The sequence below is a fragment of the Toxorhynchites rutilus genome, chromosome 2 (assembly GCF_029784135.1).
Source record: "Toxorhynchites rutilus septentrionalis strain SRP chromosome 2, ASM2978413v1, whole genome shotgun sequence".
Classification (NCBI taxonomy): Eukaryota; Metazoa; Arthropoda; class Insecta; order Diptera; family Culicidae; genus Toxorhynchites; species Toxorhynchites rutilus.
The window spans coordinates 210,975,811-210,999,584 of NC_073745.1; the positions used below are offsets into that span (position 1 = coordinate 210,975,811).

At 39.0% G+C, this 23,774-nt stretch overlaps 1 protein-coding gene across 10 annotated transcripts in view; it reads left to right on the forward strand.

Moving 5' to 3' along the window:
* The window catches only part of LOC129764673 (uncharacterized), a 209,811-nt gene that overhangs the window by 18,259 nt on the left and 167,778 nt on the right, over positions 1 to 23,774 (forward strand). For 4 of the 10 annotated variants that reach the window (XM_055763991.1, XM_055763987.1, XM_055763990.1 and 1 more), the window contains exon 2: positions 3,491 to 4,095. In XM_055763991.1, the coding sequence (XP_055619966.1) occupies positions 4,019 to 4,095 (77 nt within the window). In that variant the 5' untranslated portion in view covers positions 3,491 to 4,018. Of the gene's footprint in view, positions 1 to 3,394; positions 4,096 to 23,774 lie in introns of all 10 variants that reach the window. The other 6 variants (XM_055763995.1, XM_055763988.1, XM_055763994.1 and 3 more) reach the window with 2 other exon arrangements.

Sequence of the window (23,774 nt, forward strand, 5' to 3'; positions counted from 1 at the left end):
TATATACAGTTTCTGATTTCTTTTCACTGTATATAATCGAACCCTGTATATAAGCGAGTCAAAAAAAATTTTTTTTATTCACTTCTTTTTGCATGTATTTGTCGTTTTTTGAATGAAAAAGATGAATTTCATTTTTGATTCATCCCCTTAAAGTCAGAAAACACCTTTCTCGTATGAAAAAAATAATTTTATCCATGTTCTCTCAGGAAGGGATAGACGATCATGTTCGAATTTCAACAATGACATAGTTATAGAACTTTTTTTTCGTTTCGGACTCTGTTGCCTCAAACTGGCTCTACATTGAAAAGTACGCTACAGAAGACGATTATGTTGCTTTCATTTGAAGGATGAGAAAATTTAGTACAGGATTTAGTAGTGGAACATCTAAATTAGTGGATTTAAATAACATTTTGAAAGTGAAAAAACTTAAAAGTTAATAATTTTTTTTTATTATGAATTTTATCCAAAAAAATTATAATAAACTTGATTGTTTCTATCAATTAAATTGAAGTTCTTTAATCGCTCTATAATTTGTTCTTCGACACTCAACTTCTATCTTTCTTAATTTGGCTACAATGTTGATATAAACAATTCCTGGGGAAAATTCAAGCGAAATCTCCAAAAATCACGATTTTTACCCCACTGTACATGTAATAGACACTGAAATTTCACATTTTTCTACATTTCTTACATTTCTTACATTTTACATTTCTTCTTGAAACAAGTCATATTTGAAATATAAAAAAAATCCAAACTGTATATAATCGAGTCCAAAATTGTATATAATCGAATCACATATAATCGAGTTCGACCTGTATAGCATTTGTATAATATACATGCCATATCAATATAATAGCAATACAAGAGAGCGAAACAAGCGTGCATTAACCCTCGCGCATATCCTGTCACATACACGGCCCGGCCGAAAAGGATACAGATTCACGTTTAGGCTTTCCTTTTGACTCTTAGAAAACACTTTCTATGCATAAAAAAGTTCCTAAATAATAAAATAAATAGTTCAAGTAAATAATATAATACCACGCCAATATCGACCTGTGTCTGGCCATCCCTCCACAGTCGCTTGAAATCCTCGATAGTATTTTATGACATCCCTTCCAACACACGCCACATGCTTCATCGACATTTCTTTGTGCATCACACCACAAGTGAATCCAGAGACACGAGAAATGGTGCTCTGTCGACATACACCTACTCTCCCACTCGTTGCTACTTATGCTTATAATACTCAAAACCACTCACCCCCGCTGTTCCGCTGCACCACACTGTAAACTACGGGAGGCTGAAACGGAGATTGTGTTACCAAGATTAAAGGGTGTGTCACATCAAATTGCATCACGGAAAAAACGCTGTAGAAATTATATTTTTAGGAGTTATATCTTCAGCTTTCGCTTATAATCAGATAAGAGTGTATAGATCACGTTGGCCATGCTTCACTGTCAATTTTTCGTAAATTTGGAAAAATGTCGTCGAACGAAAAAGAGCGTCGTGAATTAATCCTGTGCACTCATTTCGAGAATCCGGAGTTGTCACATCGGGACATCGGTAAGATGCTGGGAATCGTCCAATCCACGGTCAGCAGAGTACTAAAACGATACTTCGAGAACCTAACCATCGACCGGAAGGTGAAGAACGGCAAAAATGGATGCTCCGTCAGTGAAAAAGATCACAAGCGCGTAGTTAAGCAGTTTAGACGTGATCCGAGAAGTTCGGTCCGGGATGTCGCCAATAAGCTGAATTTGTCAAGTTCATTCGTCCAGCGGACCAAGCAGCGGGAGGGCCTGCGTACATACAAGGTTCAGAAGGCTCCTAACCGCGACGAAAGGCAAAACATGGTGTGGAAGACGCGAGCCCGGAAGCTGTACACCGAAGTGCTGACGAAGCCGCATTGCCTGGTAATGGACGATGAAACCTACGTCAAAGCGGACTTTCGTTAGCTGCCGGGCCTGTTGTTCTTCTCCGCAGAGGAAAAATTCAGCGTTCCGGAGGAGATTCGCGAGCAGAAATTATCCAAGTTTGCCAAAAAGTACATGGTGTGGCAAGCGATCTGCTCTTGCGGAAAGCGGAGCGCCCCCTTCGTGATGACCGGCACGGTAAACGGGCAGGTTTACCTTAAGGAGTGCCTACAGAAGCGCTTACTACCACTATTGAAGCAGCACGAAGGCCCGACCACCTTCTGGCCGGATCTCGCTTCGTGCCACTATTCAAAAGACGTGTTGGAGTGGTACGAAGCCAACGGGGTCACCTTCGTGCCAAAGGAAATGAACCCGCCCAACGCGCCGGAGCTTCGCCCAATAGAGAAATATTGGGCGATTATGAAGCAGGCCCTCCGGAAGAACCCAAAAGTTGTCAAATCGGAGGCGGACTTCAAGAGAAAATGGAGTTCTGTTCAAAAAAACTACAACCTGACGTTGTACAGAACCTTATGGACGGGGTAAAGAGGAAGGTGCGAGCATACGGGCTTGGGCTCGAAGTATGAGTAAAAAGAAAATGCCAAAAGTTGTTTAATAGTTTTTATTTTACTGTCTAAAATTTTCAAAAGGATCGGTCTACTGGGCGAATTTCTACAGCGTTTTTTCCGTGATGCAATTTGATGTGACACACCCTTTACACACTGACATTGTGGAAAAAAAAAGTTCCATCCCAGCGTAAAGTAATGCTTATGTGCGCTCTATGATTTGTCTCTGTGCGTCTGATTGCGGACATATTTCCACCAAGACGTACGAACGACAAATGGCGCTTGACGTATTTGCATTTCAGATTTTGACGTTTATTGAAAGAAATGTGAAGCGCCAGAACAGATGACACGCGGGACGAGGGAAGGTCATCTGTTCGTTCAAATGATAAGAACTTCGAATTACTGAGCTAACCGTAGCACATTGCATTGGTGGAAGAAGTTATCAATTTTTACGATGAACTGCTTTCCTCCTGATTCCCGAAAGATGCTTATGTTTGCTTTCGGATCAGACTGACACACCGTGACAAATATTCATAGAAAAAGATCAACCGCGTGTTTCTGTGAAATGATTTTTATTCAATGTCCTGTGTGCCTTAGGCAAACGGACCCCTCCATAATCTAATCGTCACAATCATTCTCAATGCTTCGTGAAATAGAAGCTATAAGCGCGAGGAAATCGTTAGGCAAGAAATTTTCCTCTCCGGCAATCAAATACACGCCACTCGAGCGTCAAGAGGAAAAACGCGCGATAAACACTTCGCAACCCAAGGACCAGAAAGATTAGAGAAATAAATAGAATGCGAACGTTTCCTTTCAGCCACCCACTTTTCGCACCTTCCCGACAAAAGGAACATTGTGTGTTATCTGTGTGTGAGAGGAGAAGAAAAAAATTGTGTAACGAAAACGGATAATCCACAGGATACAGCCGGCAGGAAAAAAAAGTTCATTCTTCAGCGAGAAACGGAATGGAGACATGTTTTTTCTTAAATTTTGTCCCATGATTAAATGTTTCAGCGATGGATGTGTATCTGTGTACCAGAAAAAGATGAGTTTATACTCAACCATCATCACGTAGGATCAACCACAATCAAAAGAACTAAACAAATACGATACCATCGTTTTTCCCCTCGTTTTTCTACATAGGAGTGTTCAATGTGATGTGTTTTAAAAGAACACGTGAAGAACCATGTAGTTAACGTGAGAAACAGCGAAATGTACTAGTAGAAAATTCATTCGCTCAGATTACTGAATATCTCGTACGTCAAAATAACAAGTTTTCACCTGAGCGACCCAAACTAGGTTAGAAAAGTATCCTTCCTCCTTGGGAAGTTTTCCGACGCGTGGTGAGATCCTAGTGAAAGCGTGAGTGAGTGAAACAAAAAAGTAATCCGTCTCCAGCGTTGCTGTGAAAATGACCATCTCCGATGAGGGATAAACGCTTCGCCGAAATCCGTGGGACCAACATTAAACGCCGAGACGCGACGATTGCGATCTGAAACGCCTCCCAATTTCCGTCGCCCTCTGAGACATTTCTTGGGGATTATGGCCGATCTGCAGGCAACGATTGAGTTTGCGGTCGAGCTGTATAAGTTCTACAACGTGGATCTGTTCCAGCGAGGGTAAGTAGATTATTGAAATGATAACGGAGATTATTTTTCGCTACAGATTTCCTCGCTAGATTTTATTTCGCCGGAAAAGGGTTTAGGCTTGGGCTGGGAATATTTTATTTAGACTGAATGAACTGACCTTGGGCAGAGGGTATACTTGGTGAAAATAGCGTCGAAACTGATTTTTATTCAAGAGAAAAAAAAATATTTGTTCCCCGATATCTGAATATCGAATCCAAATGAGGGGCTCAGAAGGAAAGGGGTGTAAGTGACTTGATCGATTCTCTCTTCATCAACTTTTTCTTTCGTTAATTATACTGCTGCAAAAACGTTCCAATTTGTGTTCACTATAGAAACCGATAGATGAGGCTCTGAGTTATAGTCCAAATCGACAAACACAGCTAGGAATGTGTTCGCAGCTAAGTTATGACCAAAGGAGAGAGTCGATGAAGAGAAAATCAAACACGCCACTTACACCCTTTCTATTTTAGCCACTGAAATGAAAAATGCAATAATGACTGTCCCAGAAAGTATAGACGCACCCAGTCTTTTGTAAAATGAGAACAAAAATGTTAGAACATCAATTTTTAAAGATTAGTACAACAGATTATTAAAACAAGATGAGTACAATAATTCAGTATTCCCAATTTCTGCCATCTATTGAGTGCATGCAAGATGGCGCGTCTTACTGCGAACGTACTTCATGAAACTCATCACAGACTTCTTAGCAACAGGTCTTTTTCAAATTGTTGAATGGTTTCTGCTGGATAGACATAGTTCCCAAATTGTTAGTCAATGCTAAAATCCCTTCAAATGGTAGAATTTTCAGGCAATCAAGTACAAAACATGTTATGGTACAATCTTGGGGTATTCCACTCTTCCGTTGATTTCTCACAATAGCATACAACATGATCCATGTAACTGCACTAAGAATAACAAAAAACTATGGATGGGTTATACCTGTGTTATACCCGCAAGGTTAACGGCCAGGAAGGTTCTGCTGTGTGTTTGGTGGGATTGTCAAGGAATAATCTATTATGAGCTACTTCCCTATGGCCAAACGCTCAATTCGGACCGGTACTACCAACAACTGGACCGCTTGAAGGTAGCACTCATGAAGAAGAGGCCATCTTTGATAAACAGAGGCCGCATTGTCTTCCATCAGGACAACGCCAGGCCACACACTTCTTTGGTGACGCGCCAGAAGCTCCGGGAGCTCGGATGGGAAATTCTTTTGCATCCGCCGTATAGTCCGGACCTTGCACCAAGTGACTACCACCTGTTTTTGTCCATGGCGAGCTAGGTAGTCAGAAGTTAGCCACAAAAGAGGCCTGTGAAAATTGGCTATCCGAGTTTTTTGCCAATAAGGAAGCGAGCTTCTATAACAGGGGTATTATGAAGTTGGCATCTCGTTGGGAACAAGTCATCGAGCAAAACGTCGCATATTTGACTTAAAACAGATGATTGTCACTAATTTTATGAACAAATAAAAATTCAAAAAAAATACCACAGGACTTTTTTGACAGCTTAATATTATTGATTAAACTAGTGAATGAATGAAACAATTTACGAATTCAAGTGCAAACAAATCCCAATTTAGGTCAATTCATGTATTACTGTAGTAGTTATCGCAGCGAATAGTAATCAATATTTTGCCTAATCATCAAACGGTATGTGTAGAATTTCAGTGAGCAGGCGACATTAAGGGATATCTTCGAATACAGTCTGGAATAACCGAGCCAAAGCGTTGCATTTGTACCCGCTTTTGTAGACCGTGTTAACAAAACGAATTCCGGAGTATAAAAATGCATGGGGGTATAAAAGTCCTGCCGACTTGCATGTATCTGCAACGCCGAGTTTCCCAACTTCTTGGTTGCAGAATCTATTCAACACATTCCGGTTTGCAAAAATACAAGCGAGTACAAAAGTACCCGCAGCTTGCATCTATTTTGCAATGCCAATTTCCCTCACGCTCCAGGGTTTAGAAATCTGTGTTAGGGAAACATTCCAATTTTCAGAAATGAAAGCGAATAGAACAGTGCAAACAGCTTGCATCTATATTGCAATACCGATTTCCCCATGTATCTCAATCGTAGCGCAATCATACCTGACTAGATTTCCGAGCGGCACTCGCTTATATACCGATTGGTGTAATTTGAATAGCCTGTTTTGAAAGCAATTTTAGAGTTATTGGAACATGTTTTTGGATCAAATAGTAACAAGCATATAACGTGTCATTTTATCTTTCGAATGAAGTGTTTATCATACCATTTCGTTCAATTGTTTAGGAGGTATTAACGCTCAAAATCTCGTTGCTTCGGCGTTACGCTTTCGTTTTCAAAACTTTGAACTTACACCCCAGTATAGAAATGAAAGACGTAGTGCTACGTCAAAATGTGCTACTCTCCCATACTAGTACAACATATGTATAGTATATATGCCATAGCAAAATAAGAGCATTATGAGAGAGCGAAACGAGAAACACATTGCAAATAAGTACGCATTAACCCTTTCCTTTCCTTTTCCGTTTTACTCTTTGAAACACTTTGCATGCATACTTTTAAGACCTAACATTATTTTATAATGTGTTGTAATATTTTCATGCATTTGTACATGAAGCTGTGTGGATAGCGTAGTCGTGCAAAACAGCCTTGCATTGCAGTCGGCATTGGTTCGATCCCTGCTTAGTATTGTATGGACTTTTTTGGGTACCATTCTAAGCTGACGTTCGGTCTGAGAGAAAAAGAAGTCTGCTCCCATTTATACAATTATTTTAAAACTCTTGAAAGTGGGACTTTTATTTGCTCAATCAACCCTTCAGCACACACATTTTTTTGTCGAAGATGATCTTATTTCTGCCATCGCTAGTTTGGGTGTTTGGGCGAATCATGGGTAGAAGTCTTGTAAACACTACTTGCTGTTCATCGAAGCAGTTGTAATGGAAGGTTGCGAAATTCTACCGCAGCCAGAAATAACTTGCCCGAACTTTTTACCGAATTTCGACTGTTAAATTTTGAATGAAAATTTTCACTTCATGTAATTTAATTATTCAAAACATATAGTACTGAGCTACACATGACGATTTCTATATATCGGTAAATGAAGTTTCAACTAAAACACATCATTATCTTTTCTCTGTATAAGGCTCACCGGGGCAAGTTGAAATTCGGGGTAAGTTAAAACGGAAATCATAACTTGCACTAGGAATGATGGATTAACGCGATAAAAATATATAGAGTAAACATTATCTTTCAGCCCACCTTATGACAGCCATTACCAGAATATTGGAATGCATTAACGCAATCCGCGCCTTTGTTTACTCTCAGTTGATCCGTGAAATCAAAACAAATATTTTTGCGCGCTCACTGAATCGGTCCAAAAACACTGATTTTTTCAAAAATACCGCCAGAATCGCACTTCAGGTAATCAAATAGGGATAATCAAGTGTAGTGGTTTTGAATACCAAACTGAAAAATCTTTTTCCGTATAGCTCTGAGCATTCAAACTCACCCCATGTTTTTTCCAACCCTGGGGTAAATTAAAACCAGTGAAAATCGACTATTTTTGAAACATTACTGCAGATGCTGGACGTTATTTGTCGATGATTGCTGTATGACTGAATGATAATAAATTTAAAAAATATGGATCATTTATATTTCGTTGCTCAGTATGCTCTACATAATTTCTGAATACAAAGACATAATACAAGTAAAATTTGTCAGTTTTGCAACTAGGGGTCGTTCAAATATTACGTAACGCAATTCTTACTATTTTAGACTCCTTCTTCCCCACACAACATGAAACAAATCGTCATTTGCATAAAAATGTTTAGATTTAGTTGGATTTATTCCTAAACAATTTTCGACAAGCCATCCCCTCCTCCCTTTTTGAGTGCGTTACGTAATATTTGAATATTTGAATGATCCCATAAACCTCAATAGTGGCCGTTTCGAGTGGCTCTACTCTGACATGACCGTCTAAAATAGTATTCTTGATGTTATTGTTTCGTATATTAATTCCTAGTATGTTGTGTCCATTTTGTATGTATTAGACTACTCCCCCACATATCACGTGTACCAAAACCCAATTTTCCAAATGTATATATGTAATTTTTTTCTATTTAATGTATCCTGAATCAGTTGTAGATAGTTCTAGAAGCAAAACCGCACATTAAACTCATGATAATTCCGCGTTTCAACTTACCCCGCTCTACGAGACAACGGGAAACAATGCATATGAAAACTAAACATTTTCAAAATTGATATTTTCGAAGCATCCAGTGTGAATCCCTATTTTTTATCGAAAGTCATCTGTTATATCTTGTATATGCTGCAAACAGATTTCAATTTAGTGATCTAGTGATTTTTTAAGATAACTTTCAAGTTGAACTTCGAAAAAATCGTTCTTGCCCTTGCCTTGGTGTACCTTATATAAAAATGTTCTGTTTGTTTGTGTACGCGTCAAAAACTCTAAAAGTGCGGAACCGATTGAGCTCAAAGTTGGACACAATATACAATCCACTTCAAGGAGTGTTGTTACGGCATAAAAAAATTGGAAAATTGGAAGAAAAATGATTTTATATTTGACCAGTGTGCGTTTCTGAAATTGAGCTTCTAATGAAAATCGACTATTCAGCAATGAATATGTGTTCTATGTGATGGAAACATCTTTTTTCCACGTGTTTGACAAAGTCATGAACTGAAATTGTGTTTCGAAGTGATTTAAAATTTATCGATTTCCCTCATCTATCTCTATATATATATATATATATATATATATATATATATATATATATATATATATATATATATATATATATATATATATATATATATATATATATATATATATATATATATATATAAAAATCAGAACATAGCAAGCCTTGAACGGTAACTGTCGAATTTTTTCACCTCGTCTAATATTTGAAGAATTCGAAGAAATATAAAAAAATAGTTCTCTTTTAAGTGTGTTTCAAGTGGTTTCGATCAACAATATTCGGTAGTGTTGAAAAATATTCTATACTATACCTGTAGTTGATTTGGAATGGAGAAGAGTTCAAAAAACATAACACCAGCTCCCGGCTTATGGCCGGTAGCTCCTCTGGCCCCGCTTGGGGCACAACAGAACTACAATGGCCAATAAGGAAACCGCGTTATATGCTTGGTCCAAACGATTTGGATCAAGAAATTGTGTTAGTGCTGCGTCGAAAACTAAGTGAAGCAGAAACAAAAAAATTCAAGCCAACAGAATCAATATATTGCGCTACCGGACCCCTTTACAGTTGGATCTTCAATTGAATCTGTGATTGGAGTTAAAGAAGCAAGAAAAATACATGCATCTCGTGAAGATCGTGGTTCGCGATATCTACTTCGCTGCTGCTCAAAAACTACCGTTGAAAAACTCGTTGAAATGACTCAATTGAAAGACGGCACCCCGATTGAGATTTTCCCACATCCGACTCTCAACACTGTCCAAGGTGTAGTATATGACCCAGATTCCATTGAACAAGATGAAGAGGCTATAAAACAGTACTTAGCATCGCAAGGAATACACACTGTACGAAGGATCAAGAAACGCATTGACGGTAACTTGAAAAATACCCCTCTATTAGTACTGTCATTCAGTGGCACTACCCTTCCGGATTACGTATATTTTGGTGTACTACGAATCCAAGTTCGTGTATATTATCCTTCGCCTATGATGTGCTACAAATGCGGCTTCTATGGTCACTCGAAAAAGTTCTGTGAGAAACCCAAAATCTGCCTGTGCTGCTCAAAACTACATAACATTCCTGAAGGTGAGCAATGTGAAAACCCTCCGAACTGCCTCCACTGCAATGGTGGACATAGAATGACCTCGCGCGATTGTCCAAAATACAACCATCCTTGAAAACTTCATTACCTGCTCCCACGATTGAATTGTCAAAAATACCAACGGACAGGCAATCCAGAAAGGACAAATTTTTTATCTCTCCACCAACCAATCAACTTGAAAAGCATAACAATAATAGTCCTGTACATGCTATGAATGTGCGCAGCAGAAGTGGTAAACGACACATAGATATATCCCCTTCCGAAGCTCGGGTTAAACGTTCCTCGAACCAATATGACACAAGCAGCACATATACGAGGGTCACTATCAGGGTTGCCAACTATTTTTGTGAAAAATCAGGGAGAATGAAAAAAAAAATCAGGAAAAATCAGGATAGCTCATATTGGGTTGTCCGGAAAGTTCGTACCCATTTTTGAGAAAACAAAAGTATTATTTTTTGAATTTTATATGCACAGTGTTGTTTTGCAATCAATTCAGGAAGTTCTGAAATCTTTCAGATAGCCTAAAAATTATCTAATTATGGAAGCTAATTTGTCCAGTTGCGAGCAGTATTTGTGGGAATGTATCGACTGGTTGCTTGGTAGAAGCTCACAATACAGAATTCCTCTCCAATGCCACCTGAACCAGATCATAATTTTTTTTCAGGTGAAGACTGGGCCATTCTGATTGTTTAAAATGACCTTTTTTCATCACCCGCCACGATTTGCTTTGAAAAAAATCGATGCATAGATGAAACGCACAAGTCGCAACGATTTACGCAGCCACGTTTCAACTGATGCACATGAACGGAGATTTTAAACATATGTAGTGTACCTGCTAATTCATTTGTCGTGTTTCACGGATCATTCTTACAACTTCTTGCTTTACAAACAATTTAATATATTTGAAGAATAATAATAATAAAACACTTTTTAATAATAATTACAGGTGAAGAAAAAAAAGATGCTTACACGTTCTTTCTTCTAAAATTCTTGTACATTGGATGTTATTTGCTGCGAACATGTAATGAAACCTGTATTGTTTTTATTTAACTGTACATATTTTTTGGTCGCTAATATTCCTTTCTTCGTTTCCGTTCCAATTCTGTTTCTAATCTTTGTTTTATTGAGATTGAATTGCGAGAACCTTCGGGCATATGACTAGCTGACCCGGCAAACTTCGTCCCGCCCAAAATTTGTTTTTTGTTATCAATACTTTCAAACATTCATGTTTCCATACTATGAGCATGTTCATGGGTCCAATCGCAGAACTGTTCATTGATTGATCTTCTAATCGACCCCGTTTAATTTTGTATGGCAGCTCCCCCCTAAAACATCCGCATTCCAAATTTGGTTTCATTTGCTTGATTCATTCTCGAGTTATGCAGAAATTTGTGTTTCATTTGTATGGCATTGTGCATTTGTGTTTCATTTGTATGGCAGCCCCCTCTTAGAGAGGGGGGTGGAGTGTCTAACCACCGTAAAAACATTTATTGCACCTTAAAACCTCCACATACCGAATTTGGTTTCGTTTGCTTGTTTAACTCTCGAGTTATGAAGAAATGTGTTTCATTTGTATGACAGCACCCCCCCCCCCTTAGAGAGGGGGGAGGGGTCTGGAAATATCATAAGAACCTTCCCCGACCTAAAAAACCCCTACATACCAATTTTCATGTCAATCGGTTCAGTAGTTTCCGAGTCTATAAGAATCAGACAGACAAACAGAAATCCATTTTTATATATATAGATATTTCTTTCACGTTCACTTCAAATTTCAAAAAAAAAAGATAAAGTATAATCGAAAGGAAGAGTAAGTATTATATAAGCGCGGACCGGAAAGCTTTTTAATGTAGACTATTATGACAGTTCTCATACACAACCAGCAAAACTCCCAGTATATTTATATGATTTTTTTTCTGAGCAAAAAGTAAAAAGTAAAAAATGCAAAAAGTAAAAAGTAAAAATTCAGGGAAAATCAGGATTATTTTATAAAAATCAGGGAAAATTGAGTGTTTGTCAGGATATCAGAGAGCGTGCCAAAAAGTCTGGGAAATCCTGAAAAATCAGGAAGGTTGGCATCTCTGGTCACTATTTATATTTCGGGAATTTGCAACACTGATGTCATGTGAGTCCATCTGACGGTTCCATCGTAAAGTTTGACATTTTTGACGATATACGTACTCGGAACATTTTGTCATACGGACGCTATTTGTTTATTTTATATTTAGTTGAAAGTTTGGTCTCGGCAAAAAAATGGAACTGAATCGTGAACATTTTCGTGCGATGATTTTTTACGACTTTCGACGTGGATTATCACAACAAGAGTGCGTCAATCAACTTAATTTGACTTTTGGCGATGAAGCTCCATCAAAAACCACTGTGTATCGCTGGTATAGTGAATTCAATCGTGGTCGTAGTTCGCTGTCCGACGAGTTTCGTGAAGGTCGTCCAAAATCGACTGTAGTGCCAGAAAACATCGATGCTGTGCACGAAATGATTAAGCAACATCGTCATGTAACCTATTGTGAGATTGAGGCATCCCTAAGCATTAGTTCCACCAGCATATATGCGATTTTACATGAACACTTAGTTGTGCGAAAATTATGTTCACGTTGGATCCCATATAATTTGACAATCGCTCAAAAAAAAAGGCTCGTGTCGATTGGAATAAATGCTTTGAAAATTGGTTTAAGCGCATGCAAAAGTGTACCGATCATCGTGGCGAGTACTTTGAAAAACAATAAAAATATATTCGCAGCTTAACTATTTGTTTTTGTTCCTATTCCCGAAATATAAATAGTGACCCTCGTACCGATACCGAGAAGAATAATGGACCAGGAATTGCATAAGAAAATACACATTACCAACGATAAAATCGACCCTGCTATGAACAAGGACAAGAATATGGACGAACAGCGATCACCACCTTGTATGAACTCAGTCAAAAACATGCTCCAAACTAATCACAACTCTCAACAACGACTTAAAATTATGCCGGACACATCCAAGCAGACCAACATGCGGTTTGAAAGTGAGGAATGTGAAGTACTCTTTTCACTTCCAGAAGAGGAAGCGAGTCTGCTAGGTGAGGAGACCCGGGACGCCTTTCTTCAATCTGTTGATCACCAAGCCTTCAGCTCGACCGCCAACCTAGCAAAACGTCCTGCTCAAACAGCCGAGGAATACGATAGAATCCACAATCTCATAATCAAACCGTTAAGCAGCAAAATAAATTTCAAATATTCGGATACGATAAGCATCAAGCCTCCCACGCCGACCCCGAACAGGGATGTCCCGGAGCGATCCGATGAGCCCCTGGCGGCAGTCGGCGTGGTTTGCTTGCCACCCCGGGCAAGTATCTCAACGCTTTCCAGATTCACAAAACAGTCAAATCTCACTTTTTTTCACCCCAACTCACCAAAAAGCTCTATCGTAACTGTAAGAAACACCAACAGAATCACATCTGTCAGGACGTGCCAACAAATTGAAAACAAGACTTCATCTCATCCGGATATCAACCAGCCTAGTACCGAGCCGCAACTATCCGTAACATCGATTATCAACACTCTGCACTGTGGTTTACCGTCACCCACGTCGACCCCGAACAGGGATGTCCCGGAGCGATCCGATGAGCCCCTGGCGGCAGTCGGCGTGGTTTGCTCGCAATCCCGGGCAAAATCTGCAAACACATCTCCGGATATGTGGATGATAGTTCGAGGGCATATAGATGCAGCTTGTTACGACACCACATCCCAATCATCTAATGACACCGAATCCGATTCCATCAGACATCAAAGAAAATCACCAACATTTGCTATTCAGTGGAACATATGCGGACTACGTTCACACCAGCCGGAATTGCAGATGTTGACCAGATGCTATCAACCTGTCATCATAGGCTTGCAAGAAACTAATGCAGATTACTACAGAATAAGACCAAACTTTCTGGGAAACAATTACGACCTACTATTGAGCCAGTGTTCCATTCACGGCAGACAAGGCGCTGGTATGGCTATAAAAAAAGGAACTCCATTCCAACAAATTCCCATTCGAACTAACATCTAGGCTGTTGTAATACAATTGTATGCTGCAATGGCAATAACGGTTGCATCAGTATACCTTCCACCAAGGGATAAAACTGCCACCAAAATGTTAAACGACCTGATAAAGGAGATTCAAAAACCTTTACTTCTGTTAGCTGATCTCAACGCTCATCATACTGCATGGGGCAGCAGAATGTACAACCTTCCTTATGAAACAAGAAGACGTGGGAAAGAAATTTTAGATATAGTAGTTCAAAACGATATTGTTATCCTTAACAATGGCTGTCACACGCGCATTGATCCTATAACGGGAGCTTCTCAGGCACTTGACGTTTCCATCTGCTCAACATCACATGCAAGCAAATTCAACTGGAGAAACTATTAGATTTCTCAGGAAGTGATCATCTACGAATTTTAATAGACACTGTTACAGAAATTGATGAGCCGAAACGCCGAGAGAAATGGATCTTTGAAAATGCTAACTGGGAGCTCTATGAACAGCTTACTATGATATCGCTTTTTCCTGGTTCTAATCAAACAGTGGATGATTTCACGTACAATATTATTGCAGCAGCAGAATCCAGCATTCCAAGGACTACAGAGAAAATAGGACCAAAATCTGTCGTTTGGTGGAACCAAGAGGTGGAAGCAACAATAAAAGCCAGACGTAAACGATTAAGAGCTCTCCGCCGCTTGAGGGACGACGACCCACAAAAAAGTATTGCCTTGAAAATGTTTCAAGAAGCTCGATCTTTGTGTCGAAAATCTATACGTATTGCCAAACAAACAAGTTGGGAAACTTTTGTGGAAAATATTAACCACAATACCCCCGCCAGTCAAGTATGGAATAACATTAATAAACTACAAGGGAAGCGACGCTGCAATACCATATCTCTAAATCTTCAAACAGGCCTCACCAATAATGCAGAAATGGTCACAAATGCCCTAGCTGATGAATACCAAATAAGGTCATCTGACGCAAACTACTCTGAAAAATTTCGCAAGAAACATAAATCCGGTAAAGATAGCAATTTCAACAATCAACGAACAAACACGAACAAATGTTATAATGCAGATTTTACCATTGAAGAACTAATGTGGGCACTAAATCGACATGGAGGTTCCTTTACAGGTCCTGATAATATAAGTTACACTCTGTTGCTACGTCTACCATTCTCTGCGAAAATCTCCCTGCTAGAGTTATATAATCATGTGTGGGACAGTGGTGTTTTTCCAGCGCAATGGAAAGTAGGCATTATAATTCCGATCCCAAAACCTGATGCAGACTTCAGTAAGCCTGAAGGTTACAGACCGATAACGCTACTTAGCTGGTTTGATGGTAAATGGTTTGAAAGAATGGTAAATAGACGACTCATTACGGAACTGGAATCCACAGGTAAACTGGATCCACGCCAACACGCCTTTCGCGCTGGCAAAGGAGTCGACTCCCATCTTGCTAAGCTAGAGTCCCTTATTACCCTCGAGCAGAATGAGCACGTCGAAATAATATCTCTCGACATTTCAAAAGCTTACGACACAACATACAGACCTGAAATACTTAACACGCTAGCTCGCTGGAGAATTTCTGGACGCATGATGAATATTTTGTACAGTTTCCTTAGAGACAGATACTTCCAAGTGGCTGCCAATGGTTCACTCTCAAGCCTCAGGAAAGCAGATAATGGAGTTCCACAAGGCTCAATCCTGTCCGTAACGTTAATTCTTGTGGCTATGCAACCAATATTTAAAGCTATACCAAATGAAGTAGAAATCCTACTGTACGCAGACGACGTCATACTTACAGCAAAAGGAACGGATCATCAAACTGTTCGCAGGACACTTAGAAAAGCTGTTGTAGCTGCAGTTGAATGAACATCTAGCGTAGGTTTCACCACTGCTCCAAACAAATCTAAACTGCTACACATCTACCATCTTAGACACCGAATGCGAGGTCGATCTATTAAAATCAACAAGACCCCAATGCCACGTGTGAGAAGCATGAAAATTCTCGGGATAATAATTGACTCAAACCTCAACTTTTTACAACATTTTACCGATACCAAAAAAAGCTGTTGCAAAAGAATCAACATTCTTCGCATACTCGGACACCGTCTAAAAAGGAGTAATCGTTCATCACTTTTTAGAGTAGGATCAGCCTTAATCACTTCGAAGCTTTTCTACGGCTTGGGAATCACAAGCATCAACATCGAAGCAATTCAGCGAATTTTAGGACCCATGTATAATGATGTAGTTCGGCAGGCGTCCGGTGCATTCCCAACTAGCCCCATAATCTCCATAATGGCTGAAGCTGGTTGCCTCCCATTTCGCTTGGCCCTTATCCAACGTCTGTGTCAACTCACTATTCGTATAATGGAAAAATTCGAAGAAGCATCTGATTATCAAATAACAAGAAGAGCAAATCACCTTCTGCAAGAAGCAACTGGATGGAGTTTTCCGAAGGTATGCAGGACTTTAAGGGTTTCAGATAGAGAATGGTATGCAGCACTCCCGAAAATTGACAACAACCTTAGGAGAAAGATCAGAGCAGGCGCAAACAGGATCACTGTTTTACCTCAGTTCAAGGAATTTGTTTCTAGCTTTTATCCCGACCATGAACGAATCTACAACGATGGCTCCAAAGAGAATAACCAAACTGGTGCTGGAGTAGTGATGTGCAACTATAGTTACAGTTTCGGTTTACCTGAAATATGTGGCGTGTTTTCAGCGGAAGCGTTTGCTCTAAAAACAGCCGTATCACATGTACGAGGACATAAAAATGTCATTATTATTACCGATTCCGCTAGCTGTCTTGATGCGTTAAGTGGAGGTCAATCAAAATACCCATGGATACAGTTCATTGAAAAGAACATAGAGGAACGGAATATTACCTTCAGCTGGATACCTGGCCATTCTGGCATTGTTGGCAATGACAAAGCTGATGAACTGGCCAAACAAGGCCAATGGCAATGACAAACAAGACGAAATGAACCACAACTTGACATCCCGGTACCATCCCAGGATGTTGTACGTGCGATCAGAAACAGAATATGGTCAGTATGGGAAACGGAATGGCATCAAAGTGGAACCAAGTTGCGACGAGCTAAGCACACACCTAATAAATACAAAGATCGCAAATGCGCGTCCGAACAACGAGTTCTAACCCGAATAAGAATAGGGCATACACGGCTCACCCATGTACACCTAATAAACCATAACCCCCCACCTGTTTGCATATACTGTGGAGTGCAAACAACTGTGCAACATATAATAATGGATTGCAGAGGATATGAACCCATAAGAAAATCATGCGGAATCAATGGATCCCTAAGTGAAATACTAGCTAATGACACTGAAAAAGAAAAAGCCCTTTTAAATTTTTTAAGAGATAGCAATTTGTTCAATGAGATCTAATTAGTTATAATTAATGCAGCGAGAAAATGAAAAATGTAAATCATAAAATGACACGAATGCCACGCATTTTAGTGGTAAAGTGTCACAAATAAATAAATAATAATAATATAAAAATGTTCTGTTCATTTGTGTGCGCGTAAAAACTCGAAAAGTACGGAACCGATTGAGCTCAAACTATGATACAATATACAAAACAACCAAACACATCTAGGATTGTTGCTACAACATAAAAAATGAAAAATTCAACTCAACCTTGCAACCACAATGTGCCACAGCGAAGCGTGGCAGGGTACAGCTAGTGATTTTTTTCGTGAAAGATTTTTCCCCACATGCAGCAGAATGTGGTGGAATGTGGAAAAGACATTTCTTCATTCATAATTTTAATTTTGAAGTGTGTTCATTCCACCTGAAAATCCATCATAGTAATTGTAGCTTCCCAAAATTGTGATACGAAGCTCAATGTCGTCAACGCAAATTCACTCTGCGCTGCTGGTTCATACGGAGAAGCCGCTATGTCTGATAATATGAATACATCATATATTTGTCTGCCCGTAACGGTACGTGCCGTTTATGCTACGTGCTGGATAATATAAAACGGCCTTTAGACGTGCCAACCTTTTCGGCCACATTCTGTACTTGAACTTTCTTCTTTTGCTCGAATGCCTTCATTATGCGATTATCCAAACAAGGGCGGACAGGACCATTTTGTGGTTTATCATCAGACCAGTTACCTTCACTAAATTTTCTGATCGCTGTTCGCATGGCTTCCTCACTTCCATTTTCCCAAACTTTTCTAGTGACAATCGCGGTTCTGTACACCAATTGTGCACAATTTTTCGACACCCACGCACTTTAAAATAAACGCTGCTGAAAAACAATATCAGGTTGGTGAAAAACTATTCCATTATTTTATCGGTAGATGGCTGTAGTGATAGATATCTCGTATAGTATCGACCAAACAATGTAATATTTATGCTCGTTATCAAGGTTATCATGGTTTATCAAGGTCACACTTTGCTGTTTTTTGTTGTTCCATTCAGTTGTGAGTTACAGGATGTTGCTGAAAGTAGTTGGAAGTCAGCAAAGAAAAAAATAGATACATTTTACTGTTTTTCTTTGATAAATGCTGTTTATGGTGCCGATCAGGGCCCCAAATCTTCGAAGGTGAAAAAGGAAAGACCGACTGTACTCTCCGTAGTTTCGCTTCGACTACAACTGCTTCGGCAGTCGCCGGCAACAATAAGTGACTTGACTAGAAAATGAATTGACTAGCGTTGACTAGCGAGGATGACTGGTGAACTAGTCCAGTCAGTGGTTATTTTAACGCATTAAGGACCGCCCGTTCTGGGGCAAACTTGTACGCTTCATTTGTTCGGATTCCATAATGAGATCGTTTCCTTCGGTGTGGATGAAACGAAGGTGAGCCATCGGTAGGCCTTGTTAGATTTTTGGCAGACCAAGGATTTAACCATTAAGTGTAGAGAACGCGGGTTGTTTCGTTATACATCTGTAATAGACGGAACACGAAACACGAGAAAACTCGTGAGCGGTCTGCAATGTGTTAACTGACTCGACTAATGAATACAAATCTGCCTCTTCATTCAACTGACTCCAATCCACACTTCCATTTTCTTCTGACACCAATTTTATACCCGCGTATGCAATCTTATTTTACGTCCATATAAGGGGCTGTCCACATACCACGTGGACAACTTTAGGGAGTGTAGGGGGTAAGAAAATGTCCACGCTTGTCCACAAAGAGGGGGAGGGATTACGGACTTCATCCACGTGGACAGGAAGAACAAATATATCTTTTAAATACAATCACCTATACATTCAATATTAAATAAAATCTATAACATTTTTAGGAATTTCAAAACTCTCCGGATTTATCGATAAACGAATTGAGCCGTCTGAGAGTGCAGCCCAGTCAAACGTTCATATTTTTTTCTCATATCATTGAACTTTTCCATATCTATGTTCGAAAAATATCTCATTTAAACTTCCTTTGATCGAACTTTCATAGTTACGGAGTATGCATAGACGCCCATAACCCAAAACTATAAAAAATAAACGATTCCGAATGCGAATGGTTTTTCATGGGATATAACTTTCTATACATGTTGTTTTATATCGAGAATAGTTAGTCTCAGGATAATTATGTCTGTTTTTCATATAGAATTGCGTGTAAAATGAATGCAGTTGTGAAATATTCAAATTAATGGAACCAAGTATCTTCTAGGAGTAACGAAGAAACTTAAAATTTTGTGTTTTTATTGGTTTTTACTAAATTTCCAAAAATGCATGATATTGTTTTTATCAACCGAATTAAAACTACAATTTTGTCTTAAATTCCGAAATACTGATTTTTGACTCAAATTCCGATCACTTCATTGTAAAAACTAAGTTTATTGAACATCAATGTTATTTTGACACCGATAAATGTTGTTATACGGAAAGGTTTACCTTAAAGAATATCGGGGTTTTCATTATTCAATTATTTATAACATTAATGTTCAGTAAATTGAAATTCAAAATGAAGTGTTCGGAATTTGAGTCTGTTCGGAATATAAGTCAAAACGGTACAGCATTCCGAAATCACTCAAAAACCCTTCGACCCTTTACTCCTCAATCCTTTGTTAAATGCAGATCTATAGATATCAGTGCATGCTTCCTACTTTATCTTTTCTTTCCTTGAAATTATTTTTTATTAATAAAAAATAATTTATGTATGAAAAATTGTTCTGTTCGTTTGTGTGCGCTCGAAAAGTTCGGTACTGATGGGGCTCATATTATGACAAAATATACAACACACTTCAAGTATTGTTTTTGCTACTGCCAACACCTCAGGAAGCTTTATGATTTCCAGATGGAATAAGCACACTTCTAAAATAAAACTGTGGATGGCAAGATCATTTTCTCCATCAATTTCCGTATACAAGACAGCATTGCTATTGGGCGGTACGAATTGAAGTCGGACGCGGAACAAATAAACTTCAATAGAATTAAAACATAATTTATGCGCATTTCAGTTATTTCATCAATTATTCTAGTAAAATAAGGAAAAATGTCCACGTGGACAACAGGGGGAGGGGTATGAAAATATCCATGCTTGTCCACGGAGGGGGACGGGGGAGTCTAAAATCGTACTTTTTCTGTCCACGTGGTATGTGGACAGCCCCTAAAGAGGAACGAAAACATGATTTCTTATGCGAAAAAGAAGTTACCCCATCAATGGACGTTTTATTGTCTACCCATCGTGAACTCAAACCAACGAACTTAGACATTTATCATGTATGCTATAAAGGTCCTCGCGTTAGTATTAGTAAATAGCGAGCAAAATAGCGCGCACACAATGCACGTTATTTTATAGGTGCGAGTAATTTTCGTGTACGATCAAAAGAATCTAACTCACCTGTAGCGTATGTCAAACCACGTTGAACTCAAACATCGATGCATGCACACGTACATGGGAGAGGAACGGGAGTTCGTTTTGGGGGAAGCGAGGCTCTGGCAACCCTATCCCAACCAATGCAAATTGAGCGTAGGCAGCATAAAGCAGGGCTCGCGCTAAAGGGGCTCACGTATTGTTATATATGTTAATATTTGATTATGTGGGATAGTTTGCTTTGGCAAGCGATGTTTTTATACCCATCCGGAAGCTTTCTTGGCGATTTGCAATTAAAATCACTGCTACAGGATCGCGCGGAGCACTTCATTTTTAATTTCAGGTTATGATTTCTATGCTCATGGATTTCTATGCTGGCTACAGAAAGGCGGCCATCTTAGCAAACCCCTGGGGGGAAGTCACTTCAAAATGCAATGAAGACAATTGGACTGGGAAGAATGAAATGATATAGTCGAGTCGGTAGAGTGAGGTAGCGACTAAACGCCCGACTGACTGTTCAGTCGTTTTGGCGGGGAAACTGCGTGAAAAAGCCAAAAGTCATTACTATCTGAGTACGGATATAATCAGTCAGATAGTCAGCTGACTATCCTCAGTTGACTATGACTATGCAAAGCCCTGGTGCCGATACTGTAACAGCTAATTACACCCAATTTTGGTTTCATCGATTTCATTTAGGCATTTTCGATGTTGGAAGATGCGCCTCGCACAGAAAGACCCGTCGTCGAAAATGTCGATAAAAATGCAGAAAAAATTAACCGGCATGTTACCGTTTGGAACTAGCGATTGACCAGAAATGGTAAGAATTGGCCAACAGAAGAGATGTTGTGTTCCATCAGGACAACACAAAACCACACACGTCTGTAGTTTGACTGTAGTTTGTCACTAGATGAGATTTGAAGTCGTTTCCTCATATACTATCAACTCAGGTATCAAATAGGAGCTAAAGAATAAGGTGACTTACAAAATAAAGCGAGAAACAGGTCACTCGCAGTGCAGAATGAAGAGGAATATGAAGGATTGCGAACAGGTAGCGTTTTCTGAAGTCCATACTTTCTGCAAATGCAAATGAGACAATAAAATGTAATATGAGGAATAACGTTAAAATATCACACACATTATGGTAACATTTCTCTGTGCGTACCAGGGCCTTACAATTTCATTTCAATTGACACATTGCACTTAATAATTAGCCTATCGCCTTTCAATTTTATACAAACTCATGCAGGCTGATAATAGTGCTGATCTTTTTTCTCGCTCAATAAAGATAATATCACTTCTCCTTCACACAGTCCCGTTTAATTTCACGTTCACTTCATTCGTTTTTCACGCTGAAGCGAAACTTTAAATCGTCAAATGAAAATGAGAGGTTTCTTATATCGAGTTAAAGTGTCTTATTTCGGATGAAAATTTCGTTGGGGCTCGAACCGTATTCACAGTTTTTGTGCGGTATGCCAGCAGGCGTAATTAGCTGTCGGCGCTGGTTGTAAGACTAATAACAGTTTTAACACTTTGACGTCCGGCGACACCACAGTAGTTACGTACGAAAACTAGCGTCTGAATGCCGGCGACACCACAGTTGTTATGTGCGCATAGTGGCTCAGTGGCCGGCGACAGCACTTTAGTATCGTTTGCATTCTGTTGGGGTTTTGTATAGGAAACAATAACCTACACACGCCCAACAAGTTTTATATTTTTATAAATAGGGGAGTTGGGGGAATACAATACAACGGACATTTTGAGAAGAAATTCAATTATATCTTTCGAAAATCATGTTTCTCCAAACATAAATGCAGTTTCTTGCATTTCAATATACGACCGAATGTTTTTCAATGTTTTTACCAAAATCAAAACATACCGACATATAGTGGGGGGGAATATGGACAGGTTTGTAATATTTACGTATGTATATCATCTAAATGGCATGAAAGTAGGAGAACAGAGTTGAGATGTTATGAAAACTAACGATGGGATTAGTATAACTTAACAAATTAAAATTTCCCGATAATGTCAGTATGCGTAGTAAATACACACAAACGAAATTAAAATAGGCTGAAAAGGAAAGAAGAAGCAAATAAATCTGGTGGAGGTTTCAACACACGGCGACGGAGGATACCAAAAGATAACCTGTGGAAACAACCGAACAAACTTTTGTATAATAAATCGGACCGACATTTCGCAACGTGCTTTGTGCAAACAAAATTCATTATTTTTGCGTGAAATTCAAAACTTTATTTTAAATGTTTAGGATTGTCCGATTTGAGTCAAATGTGCACCTTTTTGTAATTTTTTGTTGTTGCCATTTTAAAGGTAGCTTCATAATCCCTCTCTCATAGAAGTCTTGGTCCTCATTGGCGAGAAATTGGATACATGGTGGATACATTAAAACTTCCCAACCAAATTCCCGAAATTTCTGGCGAGTCACTGCAGACGTATGTGGCCCTGCTTCAAATGGTCCATTTCATGATAGTAGAGATTGGAATTCAGAGTAAAATAAATGATCTTGGTTTGTCCGACTTGGGGTGTTTTACGCAACTAGTAAATTCAAATCGATTTTTCTTCATGCAAATCACATATAATCGATATGAGTTTGGGTTTGTTGAAAAGCCCCAAGTCTCTAGTTGCTTATACTACCATAAGGCATTGAAATTATTAAAATTTTTATGTTTTTTAACGATTTTCCTCAAAGAGAAATTTTGATCATGGTTTGACCACCTCTGATCATGGTTTGTCTAAAAAATGATCATGGTTTGTCCGGTTTTAGAAATCACCATTTTTGAATGAAAACATTCGAATTTTCAAGTAGATGTTGCATTTATCATTGTTTGAGTTTACTGTCTTCATATTCATCCATTCATAATTTAGGCTTTTTTAGAATATTGTCTTTTCTAGGACATTTCAAAAGTGTTCACCTGAACACACTCAACCCAGAGAAACTTCATTTCTGCTATGCGCGAAGGATACAATAAACAAACTGCGGTGCGCCAAGCGGTTGCCATAGAAATCATGTGGACAAAA